This window comes from Aedes aegypti, chromosome 1 (assembly GCF_002204515.2).
Source record: "Aedes aegypti strain LVP_AGWG chromosome 1, AaegL5.0 Primary Assembly, whole genome shotgun sequence".
Classification (NCBI taxonomy): Eukaryota; Metazoa; Arthropoda; class Insecta; order Diptera; family Culicidae; genus Aedes; species Aedes aegypti.
The window spans coordinates 156,179,424-156,194,435 of NC_035107.1; the positions used below are offsets into that span (position 1 = coordinate 156,179,424).

The 15,012-nt window shown below is 37.7% G+C and overlaps 1 protein-coding gene across 1 annotated transcript in view; it reads left to right on the forward strand.

Moving 5' to 3' along the window:
* Positions 1-13,255, forward strand: part of LOC110678654 (teneurin-a-like) — a 159,146-nt gene extending 145,891 nt beyond the window's left edge. The window contains exons 11-15 of the mRNA XM_021851803.1: positions 10,110-10,304; positions 10,426-10,635; positions 10,699-10,884; positions 11,148-11,294; positions 12,941-13,255. Of these exons, the coding sequence (XP_021707495.1) occupies positions 10,110-10,304; positions 10,426-10,635; positions 10,699-10,884; positions 11,148-11,294; positions 12,941-13,152 (950 nt within the window). The 3' untranslated portion in view covers positions 13,153-13,255. The remainder of the gene's footprint in view (positions 1-10,109; positions 10,305-10,425; positions 10,636-10,698; positions 10,885-11,147; positions 11,295-12,940) is intronic.
* Positions 13,256-15,012: the final 1,757 nt, after the last annotated feature.

Below are 15,012 nucleotides of genomic sequence, written 5' to 3' on the forward strand. Positions count from 1 at the left end.
CTTCTTCCTCTCGAAGTCTGAAGGCGACAAAATCGCCCTACGTGAAGCCGAGGCAACATACAAGTCTGTTTTGCAGACTACCTACGACGACTACATATCCGGAGTGCAGGCCAGCGTCAAGCAAGATCCAACACGCTTCTGGGGCTTTGTAAAGAAACTGAAGTCATCCACCCGCATCCCTTGCAATGTAAGCTATGACGAAACTCTTGCCAGTTCTAACGAAGAAGCCGCTAATCTCTTTGCTGAATTTTTCGAAAGCGTGTTCAGTAAATCGTCTCGGCATTCCACCACTGCTCCTGAGAAAATGTGCTGCAGAACTTGTCACTCCTGTCACGCTTTTATTTAATCGATCTCTGAGCGAAAGAACATTTCCTTCCGTGTGGAAGACAGCTTTCATCATTCCAATCCACAAGTCAGGGAACATCAACCGAGTCAGAAACTACCGTGGTATTTCAATACTGTGTTGCTTGAGCAAAATTTTCGAAAAACTGATGCACAATGCCCTCTACACCGTAGCTGCACCGATAATATCCGAGTATCAACACGGATTCATGAGACATCGCTCAACAACAACAAACCTGATGTGCTACGTTACCTCGCTGTCACGGGAGATAGAGTCGGGAAATCAAGTTGACGCAGTGTATGTTGACTTCGCAAAAGCGTTCGAAACGGTTCCGCATATTTTAATCATCGATAAACTCAAGCGAATTGGCTACCCGGATTGGCTCACGGAGTGGATTTTTTCGTACCTATCCGCTCGTACTGCGCAAGTAGTGGTCAACTCATCAAGGTCCCGTGAAATCAACGTAACGTCTGGAGTGCCCCAGGGTAGCGTATTGGGTCCACTGTTATTCAATATCTTTGTGAACGACTTGTGTTTGTGCCTTTCATCTTTCAAACTCTCGTTCGCCGATGATCTCAAATTCTACCGTATCATACGTTCATCACTTGACTGTTTTGCGCTGCAAGAGGACATCAACACTTTGCTGATCTGGTGCAGCGACAACGGTATGCGTGTCAATAATGATAAATGCAAAGTTATAACTTTCACTCGCTCCAACAACCCCGTTACCCACCAGTACCACATGGAATTTGCACATCTAGAACGTGTAGCTTCGATCTGCGACCTGGGAGTTACCATCGACGCTAAGTTACAATTTCATGAACACGTTGGAATCACGACTGCTAAAGCTTTTTCAATCCTGGGACTAATCCGGCGCCACGCTTCAGAATTCACTGATATCTATGCTTTGAAAACACTCTACTGCAGTTTAGTGCGGAGCATTCTTGAATACGCGGCCCCTGTGTGGTCACCGTATTATGTTGCACCGATACTCTCCATTGAACGCGTTCAAAAGAAGTTTGTTCGTTTCGTACTTCGCTCCCTTCCTTGGAATGATCCGGACAATCTTCCTCCGTATCCGGATCGCTGCCAACTGATAAGTTTAGAACCGCTGACTGACAGGCGTGTAAAAATGCAACGTCTATTTGTTTTTTTTTTTTTTTTTTTTTTTTTTTTTTTAATTTCTTTATTAGTATCATTTCAAACATTACATTCATTTCTTATATCTAGGTGTTCTGTGTTATTTGACAACACTATCATCCTAATTTGGTAAAACAAATTTAAGATTTAATTAACATTTTGTTAACAACATATTACATTTCATTTGCCGTAGCAGTTCAGTTTTTTTACAGGTGAGTTGATTTCACCTGCTTATAAGAGAAAAAAAAACGTTTTTAATATACTTAACCTAACTTAACCTAAACATATAACGCATTAATCGTGGCAATAGAAGATTGTAACGATGTTTGCCTGAAATTATTAATGATTGTATTTGACATTTGTTCCAATGTTTCAACATTGGATATTCTATGTAACTCATTGGTACTATTGTAACGAGGTTACAGTATTTTAATGTAATCTTTAATTACAAAAACCAAAACAGTGCGAAATGCAATATTATTTCCGTGTAGCCACTTTTCGCGTACCAAGTCTCTGATTCCACAAGTTGCGATGCAACAGTAGAGTCCTTATCAAAACTGAAAACTTGCGTTCTTAAAGGAAGTACACGAAAAACGACGAACATTTACGAACTCGGGAACCGCCGGTACAGGGTAATAGCCCAAAATTTCTGAAATTGCCATCCTCTTTAATCTAAACCGTCGAACAGTTAAGACGCTCTTTGCAAAAAGTTAAATATAAAATTAAAGGTCAATCAGTGATTTTATACAATCTAGTTAAGAGTGAAAGGTGTGTACGCAGTTGAAAAGTAAGATTTAGTAGAAGTAGAAATTTGCCAAGTTTGTTAAAATAAATATTAATTCCCATTGAACAGTTTTTTTGAAAACGTGCTCTGAACAAAAGTTTAGATTAGTTCTGGTAATTTCGTGCGTGTGTGCAATCAGGTAACTCTTGTAATACAACGAGAAACAATGTTAGAATCTAACTCCAAATACTGTCTCGCTTGAAGAACTTTCCTTCAAGTGAAGGTCCACCCTTAGGACGGGGCGAATAGTCCAAAGCCTCCACCGTCGACGGTATTCATCGACGTGGTGTACGTTGGGCCGATGAGCATAGTGCCAGTGCAGCATAATCAGCCTCGTGTCGATGTAGCGAGTGACAGATCGCCGTAGCCAGGACCACCATCATAATTATTTCGGCCAACAACAACAACCTCAAATTCACCACGCTTCCGAGAACGTCACAGAGCGAGCATGATTGTGACGCTCAGAACGTAACGCACTGTCTTCGCTAGCGGCCGCTAGAGGGCCGTGAGAATTTGAAACGAACGCACGTGTACGCTACCCGACCAAAAAGGAATTCGAATCGAGGAGATTGGAACGGAGAAAGGATTCGGAGTGTTAAGGAACAGGATTCGTTGGATCAGGAAAGGAAGGATAAGGAATAAGGACAATGGGAAAGGATCAAGTAAGCGCTACCTAAAATTGTAAATACTAACCCCCTACATTTTAAGATGAAGATTATAAAGCCATGAGCAAAAAGTGAATTGAATAAATAGGTACCTAATGAATTTTCAAGCCTTGGCAAGATTTTAGTTTTTGCACTTTTAGATAAAAGAGAACTGGTATTTTCAGATTTCGGTTTTCGGGACGAGTAGAATAGGCTCTGGGTAGGAAAACCTACAAAGGAAACCTACCCACCCTCAAGTGTTGAAATCGTTTCTTGATAGTTTGTTTTTATTCGTTGGAGGTCGTGTACGGATGTTTCGGTCGTGGGTCAACGGTCGCGATTAAGGACTCGCCCTGAGGTCTCGCAGCCGGGTCGGGATTCTTTGTTTGAGACAACTCGCTCCTTCGCGGCAAGATAAAACTTGCCTGGCGCTTAAGCGGAGGTAGTATTACATCCGAGGTTTTTGCCGCCCCTAGTCCCGTTACATTTGGCGCCCAACTAACGGTTTTTTGAATTTGTACAGTATTTAGTTAAATTGAGTAGGATTAGTTTTTAAGTTTCAATGAATTTGTAGATATTTAAGAATTGGGATTGAGTTAGTTACGTTCATTGAAGATATATTTCGGATTAATATTAGAATTAGCTTTAAATTGAATTTGTTTTGCTGCATTATACAGAATTTGAATTTTTATTTTTACTGAATTGTATAAACATTCAATTCAATTCAATAATATGGGTCGATAAACATATAAGTATTTCTTTTTCTTCTTCAATATTTTTTTTATTCTCCATTCTGTGATTGCGAAGGTGACCTGAAAATATAAAGGAAAACTTGTTTAAATCATGGAAGTTCAGAATTTTGAAAGAAAATGATTGTTATATTAATCCTAATAATATATTACAAGATGAAATTGATTATGAATTAAAATTGAGATGCTTAGCAATTGATGGATCCGTCCAGGAAAAACGCCAAAAGTTGAGACAAGCCCAGTTAGAAGAAATTCGGAAACAGAAAATTTTAGAGTAAAAAAAATCAATCACGCAAGAATATGATACGGTGAAAGCAAAGGTTCAAGACATCAAACATGTAATTCAGTTTTATCCCGAGCAAAAACTTATTTCCCGACTTAGACATTGTAGACTTAAAATCTTTCGAGCGAATGCGATCACAAGAGAGCAAATTCGGTTGAAAAAGAACTTTCATCAATCAAATAAATGAAAGCAATTCTCTCCTAAGCTTGCTGATCCATTTTCGTTGTCTATAGGAGTAGCAAAAATAGGGACAGCGTGTTACGACCTAGAAGATCTCAACGGTAATCGTTTGGGCGTGTATCACGCTACAAATCTACAGAAGAAATAATCAATTGAACCAATTTACAGCTATGTCTGATGCACACTAAAGCACAGTTACAATGAGATTAGTCCAAAAAAACACAAACTCACGGTTTGGCAACTCCGAGTTCAGCGGGAGGGATTGGCTTCAATAACAGTTTTCATCCTACAAGCAATCCCCTCTTCGCGTCTCGATGGCATCACCCTAGGACTGCTTCTGACCTAAAAGAAGAAGAAGCATTTAGTTCTAGTGGATTGATAAAAAGCTATGTAATAGAATATGCAAGAGAAAAATCGGTTACCCTAGAACGATCAGTCAGCTTAACCACCCAAGCCCGGAGTTCACCGAGGTGAGCTGAGAGGGGAGAGTACGCTGGAAGTCGGTGCGAGTCTGTAGGGCCAGACGATGACCAGACTGACGTTCAAACCTAGATTCTTCTCTTACATATCCTTGGACAAAGTTTCACAACACAAAAACACTTCGAACAAGTCTTAAGTTCACAATTTTACAGCTATGTACAAAAACAAACGATAATAAACACTGTGAACGTTTACCACAGGCACTAAGCGTAAACATTGTATATAGTCTGTTTTTAAGCTATTTCTCAACTTAATCAATGAATTATCACTTATTTTCGCATTGTTCTGTTGTACATAATATGTTTTATAGTTGTTCAGTGCGGGGGCGTAATGTTTTCGTCCGATGCGCAGTGAGCGACATTTAGTGCGTAGATGATTACCATGTTTCCATAGATCCACCAATGTAAATTTCCTGTTAGAGTTCCATGTATCAGCATCCATAGTCCATTCCGTGTTTTCCATCACAATTTACAATAGTTTGTTTAGTTTTTCGCGTAGTTTCAGCAGTTTTTTTTTTTTTTGATAATTCTCACAATCCTGAACCGATTCCATGTTTTTTCTTGCTTCACTTTGTTTTGATTGTCTTTCTTTTTCACATTCACCACAGAGATTTTGACAGTACGATATGTCAAAGCTTTTCGTCGATTTGTTTGACATGTCGATCAATCAGTTTACAGTAGAGGCTGTTGCAATAGGGATACCGTAGGTTGATGTTATTTTGGGAGCTCTGATAGTTCCTGCAACAAATTAAGTAGTTTGGTTGATGTTTGTTCGGATGTTTCCGGATAGTTCAAAATCATGATTTAATGTTGGTTTAGAAGTGGCTGAGAAGTTTCTCGGCGATTCAAGTAAGGATAGGGAGATGCGTTGTGAGCTACGCAAATGGAGTTTTTCACCTAGGTATCCCATATGAACGGCACAATATAATTGGCGAACTTAAAAAAATAGGGTTTAGTTCTTAGATACGCATTAGATATTAGAGTTAATTGTAAATATTCAGAATAATAATTGAAAAATACCATGAATTAAATATAAGTAAACGTATATATGCAGCAACACAAAAGTTTTTCCAAGTAGTTTAAAAAAAATACCAGAGCAATTTTATCGTCTACAGATGACTAGTTATTTTTTGAACCACAAAAAAAATAAATTCAGTCCCTTCATTCATTTATTTTAGTTGGTAGGGGGAAGTGTAACGAGGTTACAGTATTTTAATGTAATCTTTAATTACAAAAACCAAAACAGTGCGAAATGCAATATTATTTCCGTGTAGCCACTTTTCGCGTACCAAGTCTCTGATTCCACAAGTTGCGATGCAACAGTAGAGTCCTTATCAAAACTGAAAACTTGCGTTCTTAAAGGAAGTACACGAAAAACGACGAACATTTACGAACTCGGGAACCGCCGGTACAGGGTAATAGCCCAAAATTTCTGAAATTGCCATCCTCTTTAATCTAAACCGTCGAACAGTTAAGACGCTCTTTGCAAAAAGTTAAATATAAAATTAAAGGTCAATCAGTGATTTTATACAATCTAGTTAAGAGTGAAAGGTGTGTACGCAGTTGAAAAGTAAGATTTAGTAGAAGTAGAAATTTGCCAAGTTTGTTAAAATAAATATTAATTCCCATTGAACAGTTTTTTTGAAAACGTGCTCTGAACAAAAGTTTAGATTAGTTCTGGTAATTTCGTGCGTGTGTGCAATCAGGTAACTCTTGTAATACAACGAGAAACAATGTTAGAATCTAACTCCAAATACTGTCTCGCTTGAAGAACTTTCCTTCAAGTGAAGGTCCACCCTTAGGACGGGGCGAATAGTCCAAAGCCTCCACCGTCGACGGTATTCATCGACGTGGTGTACGTTGGGCCGATGAGCATAGTGCCAGTGCAGCATAATCAGCCTCGTGTCGATGTAGCGAGTGACAGATCGCCGTAGCCAGGACCACCATCATAATTATTTCGGCCAACAACAACAACCTCAAATTCACCACGCTTCCGAGAACGTCACAGAGCGAGCATGATTGTGACGCTCAGAACGTAACGCACTGTCTTCGCTAGCGGCCGCTAGAGGGCCGTGAGAATTTGAAACGAACGCACGTGTACGCTACCCGACCAAAAAGGAATTCGAATCGAGGAGATTGGAACGGAGAAAGGATTCGGAGTGTTAAGGAACAGGATTCGTTGGATCAGGAAAGGAAGGATAAGGAATAAGGACAATGGGAAAGGATCAAGTAAGCGCTACCTAAAATTGTAAATACTAACCCCCTACATTTTAAGATGAAGATTATAAAGCCATGAGCAAAAAGTGAATTGAATAAATAGGTACCTAATGAATTTTCAAGCCTTGGCAAGATTTTAGTTTTTGCACTTTTAGATAAAAGAGAACTGGTATTTTCAGATTTCGGTTTTCGGGACGAGTAGAATAGGCTCTGGGTAGGAAAACCTACAAAGGAAACCTACCCACCCTCAAGTGTTGAAATCGTTTCTTGATAGTTTGTTTTTATTCGTTGGAGGTCGTGTACGGATGTTTCGGTCGTGGGTCAACGGTCGCGATTAAGGACTCGCCCTGAGGTCTCGCAGCCGGGTCGGGATTCTTTGTTTGAGACAACTCGCTCCTTCGCGGCAAGATAAAACTTGCCTGGCGCTTAAGCGGAGGTAGTATTACATCCGAGGTTTTTGCCGCCCCTAGTCCCGTTACACTATACCAGGGAGGAAGTCTCAGAATCATTTTCAAAATTTTATTTTGAATTCTCTGCAGAGCTTTCTTCCTGGTATTACAACAGCTAGTCCATATTGGCACAGCATACAACATGGCAGGCCTGAAAATTTGTTTGAATATCAACAGCTTGTTCTTAAGACAAAGTTTTGATTTTCTATTAATAAGGGGATAGAGACATTTTACATATTTATTACATTTGGCTTGAATGCCCTCAATGTGATTTTTGAAAGTTAAATTCTTATCTAGCATGAGCCCTAGATACTTAACTTCATCTGACCAATTTATTGGAACCCCTCTCATCGTGACAACATGTCTACTTGAAGGTTTCAAATAAAGAGCTTTTGGTTTATGTGGGAATATTATTAGTAGAGTTTTGGAAGCATTAGGAGAAATCTTCCATTTTTGCAAGTATGAAGAAAAAATATCCAAACTTTTTTGCAATCGACTACATATGACACGCAGGCTTCGTCCTTTGGCGGAGAGGCCTGTGTCATCCGCAAACAAAGATTTTTGACATCCCTGAGGTAACTCAGGTAAGTCAGATGTGAAAATATTGTATAATATTGGTCCCAAAATGCTGCCTTGAGGAACACCAGCTCTTACAGGAAGTCTTTCAGATCTGGAGTTCTGATAATTAACCTGAAGTGTACGATTTGACAGATAACTTTGAATTATTCTAACAATGTATGTTGGAAAATTAAAGTTTTTTAATTTTACAATCAAACCTTCATGCCAAACACTGTCGAATGCTTTTTCTATGTCTAGAAGAGCAAGACCAGTAGAATAGCCTTCAGATTTGTTGGAACGGATCAAATTTGTTACACGTAAAAGTTGATGAGTGGTCGAATGTCATGGCGGAATCCGAACTGTTCATTGGCAAAAATTGAATTTTCGTTGATGTGGGCCATCATTCTGTTCAAAATAACCTTTTCAAAAAGTTTACTGATGGAGGAAAGCAAACTGATTGGACGATAGCTAGAAGCTTCTGCAGGATTTTTGTCTGGTTTTAAAATTGGAACAACCTTAGCATTTTTCCATTTGTCAGGAAAATATGCTAATTGAAAACATTTGTTAAATATATCAACTAAAAATGATAAGCTACTTTCTGGAAGTTTCTTGATGAGGATGTAGAAAATTCCATCATCGCCAGGAGCTTTCATGTTTTTGAATTTTTTAATAATAGTTCTCACTTCTTCCAAATCAGTCTCCCAGGCATTTTCGAAAACGTTCTCTTGATTGAGAATATTTTCGAACTCCTGAGTAACTTCATTTTCAATTGGACTAGTAAGTCCTAAATTAAAATTGTGCGCACTTTCAAACTGCATAGCAAGTTTTTGAGCTTTTTCGCAATTAGTTAGTTATAATTTGTTTTCCTCTTTCAATGCCGGTATAGGCTTCTGAGGTTTTTTCAAGATTTTCGATAATTTCCAAAAGGGCTTAGAGCCAGGGTCCAATTGAGAAATTTTATTTTCAAAATTTTTGTTTCTTAATTGAGCAAAACGTTTCTTGATTTCTTTCTGCAAATCCTGCCATATAATTTTCATAGCAGGATCGCGAGTGCGTTGAAATTGCCTTCTCCTCACGTTTTTAAGACGGATCAAGAGTTTAAGATCATCATCTATAATCACGGATTCAAATTTTACTTCACATTTTGGAATTGCAATGCTCCGGGCTTCAACAATGGAATTTGTTAAAGTTTCAAGAGCATTGTCAATATCAAGTTTAGTTTCTAAAGAAATGTTAACATCAAGATTGGAGTCAACATACGTTTTATATATATTCCAGTCGGCTCGTAAATAATTGAAAGTGGAGCTGATAGGATTGAGAATCGCTTCATGGGATATTTGAAATGTAACAGGGACATGATCAGAATCAAAATCAGCATGAGTAATCAGTTGGCTACAAAGATGACTAGAGTCGGTTAAGACCAAATCAATCGTAGATGGATTTCTAGAAGAGGAATCAACGTCTATTTGTATTTGACATTCTTAATGGTGCTATAGACTGTCCTGCGCTTCTCGAGCAAATATCTCTGCAAATCCCTTCTCGACGACTGCGAAACACTCCCATGATTGCGATTCCTTACCATCGCACTAATTATGGTTTCAATAATCCGTTCGACTCTTGTCTTCGTTCCTTCAATGTTGTTTCCGATCAATTTGACTTCGATATGTGCAAAAATGTGTTTAAAACTCGAATAAGTAGAATTGTTTAGATGTTAAGTATGCGTAAATTAGTGCTAAGTGGTTCAGTCTGTACGATTTTAATTCGAAGACGGTGATTATAAATAAATAAATAAAACAAAATGGCGATCCAAATAATTGACAATAATTTAAGGTCCTTGAGGAATATTATTAAAGCTACAAAACCACCAAATTTGACAGGGCAAAATAAGAAAATTATCATATATTAAATAGAAAGAATAATATAATTATGTGAAAAATTATTCGTTTTTTTTGGACTTCCATGATTTTTGTGCAAAGTACAAAACTGTTTGAAGTGTTTTTTTTTTCAAAATTGTGTTTTTGTCGGTTACATCCCTCAGCAACCCTCCAATCATAATACCCGGAGTTTGCTAAAAAATTTAAATAATAACACAGACAAACATACACTTGGAACATTTGTCAAAAATATCGCCCAATACGTTAGTGAGAACATCAATCAATGTGAGCCCGTTTGACCTCAAACGAGCGATCATCTTCAATCAAAAGGAAGAAACATCAAGATTGAATGTATTCCAGAAATCCAGAATTTGATGAGCTTACTAATTTTAAATACACTAAATTGTAGGCGTGTGTCCTGTGTTATGTTCATCTCACGGCCACTATGGTGGAGGAGTATGTCATTGCGAGGAAGGATGGAAAGGGTCCGAATGCGATATTCCGGTAGCCGAGTGCGAATTACCAAGCTGTTCTAACCATGGACGTTGTATTGAAGGCGATTGTCACTGCGAAAGAGGTTGGAAAGGATTGTACTGTGAGCAACGTAAGTATTATTTGATATTCATTACACCATTTACCAGATGAAATTTAAAATCAAAAACGTTTAAACGTTTGGGAAGTTATTATGCAAAAAAAAAAACAAATAATCATGATTATCCTTGTAGCCGACTGTATGGATCCATCGTGTTCTGGTCATGGTACATGTGTTTCTGGTCAATGTTACTGCAAGGCTGGTTGGCAAGGTGACGACTGCAGTATAGTTGACCAACAGGTGTATCAATGTCTGCCTACGTGTTCTGACCACGGTACTTATGATCTAGAGACCGGGTCGTGTGTATGTGACCGTCATTGGACTGGGGTGGATTGTTCTCAAGGTATGTAGTGTGATATGAATGGTAACATTGACTAGAAAATAAATATTTTTATTTTTCCAACAGCTGTCTGCAGCCTCGATTGTGGTTCTAATGGAATATGCGAATCAGGGCGTTGCCGTTGCAAGCAAGGATGGACTGGTAGCTTGTGTGATCAATTGACTTGTGACCCAAGATGTGCCGAACATGGTCAGTGTAAAAACGGAACTTGTGTATGTTCGCAAGGATGGAATGGGCGACATTGCACGCTACGTAAGTATATCCTTTATAAGGAAATCTAGTAGGCCTATTCTTAGCATTTGACATTCCACCTTTTTTTTTTTTGTTCCTTTCAACAAATAGACATATAAGAATATAATATTTCTATTTTTCAACACCATTTTTTTTTCATACGGATTACGTTTCCGTCTGAAAACATTAACAGTAGAAATTACGAACTTTGATTGCACCCTTTTATTTTTTTTTAAACACCAAGAATTACAAAATAAGTGAAGACATATTATATTTTCCTACAGCTGGCTGTGAAAATGGATGCTCTCGTCATGGACAATGCGCGTTGGAAGATGGCGAATATCGTTGTGTCTGTATCGACGGTTGGGCTGGAAATGACTGCTCTATCGCATTGGAGATGAGCTGCAAAGATAACATCGATAACGATAATGGTAAGTCAAAATAAACATACTTTTAACATGCTCCAATCAGCTCCTTGGTACACTGCAATTTCCCTTATACTACAGACAAATGTCTAATGGGTAGTTGATGTACTTTATTGAGGGCAGAGGTAGTTAGGGTGAAGATCCAAAATCAGGACATATTGTAATTTTCACAACTGACAAGCTATTATTAGCTCAGATTTTTTTTTTGATGACTTGTAATGTAAGACTACGAGAAACTTATGATTAGTGGGTATAAGTATAAGTAAAATTTCTTAAATAGGTAGCCTTTTGCTAAGGCAATACTTAATCACTTCTCCGAAAACACTGGGATTAAGTATTGCCTTTCGACTACGCAAGTTAAAACATAGAATAGACGATCCATTAACGATTTTGCTGGAAATCTGACAAGAATTTAATCAAACTTATTATTTGAGGTCTGTAGAAAGCCACAATTGGAATCTCTTTGACAAACTATTGCTGAAAATTATATCAAGTATCTCGCTAAGAATCCTTTAGAAATCTGTCGAGGATTTCAGAATATTCATTTAGATATCTCTCGAAATCCTGCAATAATCTCGGCGGTAATTTACCGATGATTTAAAAAAAAAAACAGTTCAGTATCTGATCAAAATCTTGGTAGAAAATAGCTAACTACACACTTAGATTTATTTCACGCTCGGCTGTGCGAATCTCGATTTCCCGATTTTAACCGAGACTCAGCTAACAAATTGTCCGATTGCTTAGCAACGAAGCATGATTTCCTGATAGTCGGCTTTTATTTGCTGAGATCCCAGGAAATGTGTTTGCCGACTACTCGGCTGTGCGGATCTCGGTTAAAATTAGCCGAGAATCGGCATTCTGAATTAAGTGTGTATGTCAGATTAGATTCATTGGCTACAAAGCCAAGCCATGCTGAAGAATCGAGCCCAGACATTCTAGGTCGGTCCAGAATTTTTCCGTAGTTAAAATTTCCTTGACTTCCCTAGGCATAGAGTATCACCGTACCTACCACACGATTTAGGAATGCAAAAAGGGAAACTTTAGCAAAGAAAGCTCTCAGTTAATAACTGTGGAAGTGCTCATAAGAACACTAAGCTGAGAAGTAGGCTCTATCCCAATGAGGATGTAATGCCAAGAAGAAGGAGCGATGTTGAACGGGCGTGCAGTGAGTGAGTGAGTCTCCTCGGGTGCACATAACCCAGCGCGCGCTTTCAGAATTTTTGTGAGACTCTGGCTAGCGCAGCACACTGCGATTTCGATGAGTTGAGAGACTCGTAAGTACACTGTTGTACTCCTGAGAAATATGTAACTCTATACAGAACACAAAACCAGTGCAACTGTGATCGAAGGGACCATCGAGTTAGCCATGAAAACCCACTTTATATATGGTTCTCTAACTCGATGTCAAGATACGGAATATCGTGTAAGGTAGAGTTGACTATAGTTGGCAATTTGCCCTACTTTCCAGATACCATAAACGAATGCAAAAATGGTCAGCTGGCATAGGCTCTCAGTGAATAACTGCAGAAATGCTCCTAGAACACTAAGCATTGTTCGTGTTTTTAACGCTCTTTTCGGATTGATTTCTCACAATTTTGTAGCCTAGTAAAATAAATAGTTTTGAAATAATGCAATGATTCTCATATTTACAGATGGCATGACTGACTGTTCTGACAGCGAATGTTGCACACATCAAATATGTGCTGAACACATAATGTGTTTGGCATCGAACGACCCTGTAGAAGTGCTGCTTCGGAAGCAACCTCCATCCGTTACTGCTTCGTTTTACCAAAGAGTGAAGTTTCTCATCGAAGAAAATTCGGTCCAATCATATGCTCACATGGATGAATACAGTGAAAGGTAAGTGCTTCTACAATCTTTGCGAACACCAGTTCGAAACTGAGTACTAATCATGTTTTTTCGAAATGCATTTGAAGAAATTTATTATGATGATAGGTGTAACTGAAGTTTAGAGTGTGTAAAAAGTAAATTGCATCATTAATATTTTGAACAGGCCTGTTAAAAATTCGTTCAGTTTGTAGGAAGAACTTTATTGACTAAACAATCGAAACATTGCAAATACCAACCATAAAAAGGCATTGTTTAATCTTAACCATCACCAGTACAGACACTGATCTTTGTTCATTCAAACAAAAAATACAATTTTTTTTAGGAGACAAATATACAGAGAGTAGTGATTTCATTTTACTAGGTGTAAGGCAAAAAACGAGAAAATTATTTTGCGCACTAGGTATACTTTTCTACTCAGCATATCCATCGTTCAGTTTTTAATGGGCCTGAGAATAGATTCTAATAATACTGGATGAATCTATCCTATCATATTGCTTTGGTTTTGCGTAATAATTTTGACGCTAAAACCATTTAATGATGCGATTAATAATAACTTCAGTGGTTTTATAACAAACAAAATATGCCCTCATTCCTTAAAATTGTACTTCCCATTTTCTGTAATTGGTAACACCGATATCAGAAAAATTGAACACATCCTTTCCCCACAGTACCTATTATAAACCCCTTTCCCCTTCATGTAATTGATTTTGAAAACAAAAACGAAAAGGTTTTCGAAAACATGCGCGTTTTATGCACCCAATCCGCGAGTCTGTGGTTACGATTGTTTTCAACAACTACATTGATTCACAATTACAGCGAGTATAGGCTGCATAATACACATGTTGTCAGAAAACTTGACATAGTGTATTGAGCCACGATTTAAAATTGGCACAAGTAGTAAAAATCAATTGCATGGAGAATGTGTTTTGTCTAATGTACTCAACCTTGTGTGCGTCTATAATCCTTCATGTATGTTAATATCCACAAATATCCACAGAAAAAGGACATTCAACAAACTAGCATTTTTATGAGAGTAAAATATTAATCAGAAAGCAACGGTGCACATATTTTCGTATATTTTTAGTTTGCTCAAACACTCAAATGAACCAATCAATACCGGTCGTACTAGATGAGAGTATAGCTAAACTATATTTTTTTTTCACATAGGCATGCTGTCCCTAAAAGCATAACTGTCCCATATGGATTCTCGAACCACCACCTTTTTTCATCGTTTGAATATTAATGTTTTGAAAAGGTTGTACAAAATATGTAGTTGATGATTTAAATTTTATGCTGAACAATAGAAGTAAAATGGGCTCTCTGTGCGGTGGTACCAAATGTATACGGCCTGCAGAAATGTACTAGAAAATTATGAACATTTGTATAAGAAGACAAACTTCAAATTTTGAGCGCTAGCTTTTTTTCATAAGCGACAGTTATGCTTTTATGGGCAGCATATTAAGGAACAAAAAGTAATTCAAAAAAGTTTCAGTGCAATCAACTTTATTTTATTAAGGCGCAATGTTTTCATAAGCGACAGTTATGCTTTTATGGGCAGCATATTAAGGAACAAAAAGTAATTCAAAAAAGTTTCAGTGCAATCAACTTTATTTTATTAAGGCGCAATGTTTTGATTAATTCATTTTGAGTAACCATTTGTCCAACGAAACGTTGATTAATTTAAAATAGTTTGAATTTCTATAATTCTTGCCTGAAACATTTTCAATGAAACACGACGATATTGGTTTTCACGGTTCTGTTCCTTTGAGTTTAATAATTAATTTAGTCGAAATAAAATGTTTTGTCAAATAACATAAAATACGCAACAAATGCCACTTTCGTTTCATGCTTTCATTGAAAATGAAATGAAATC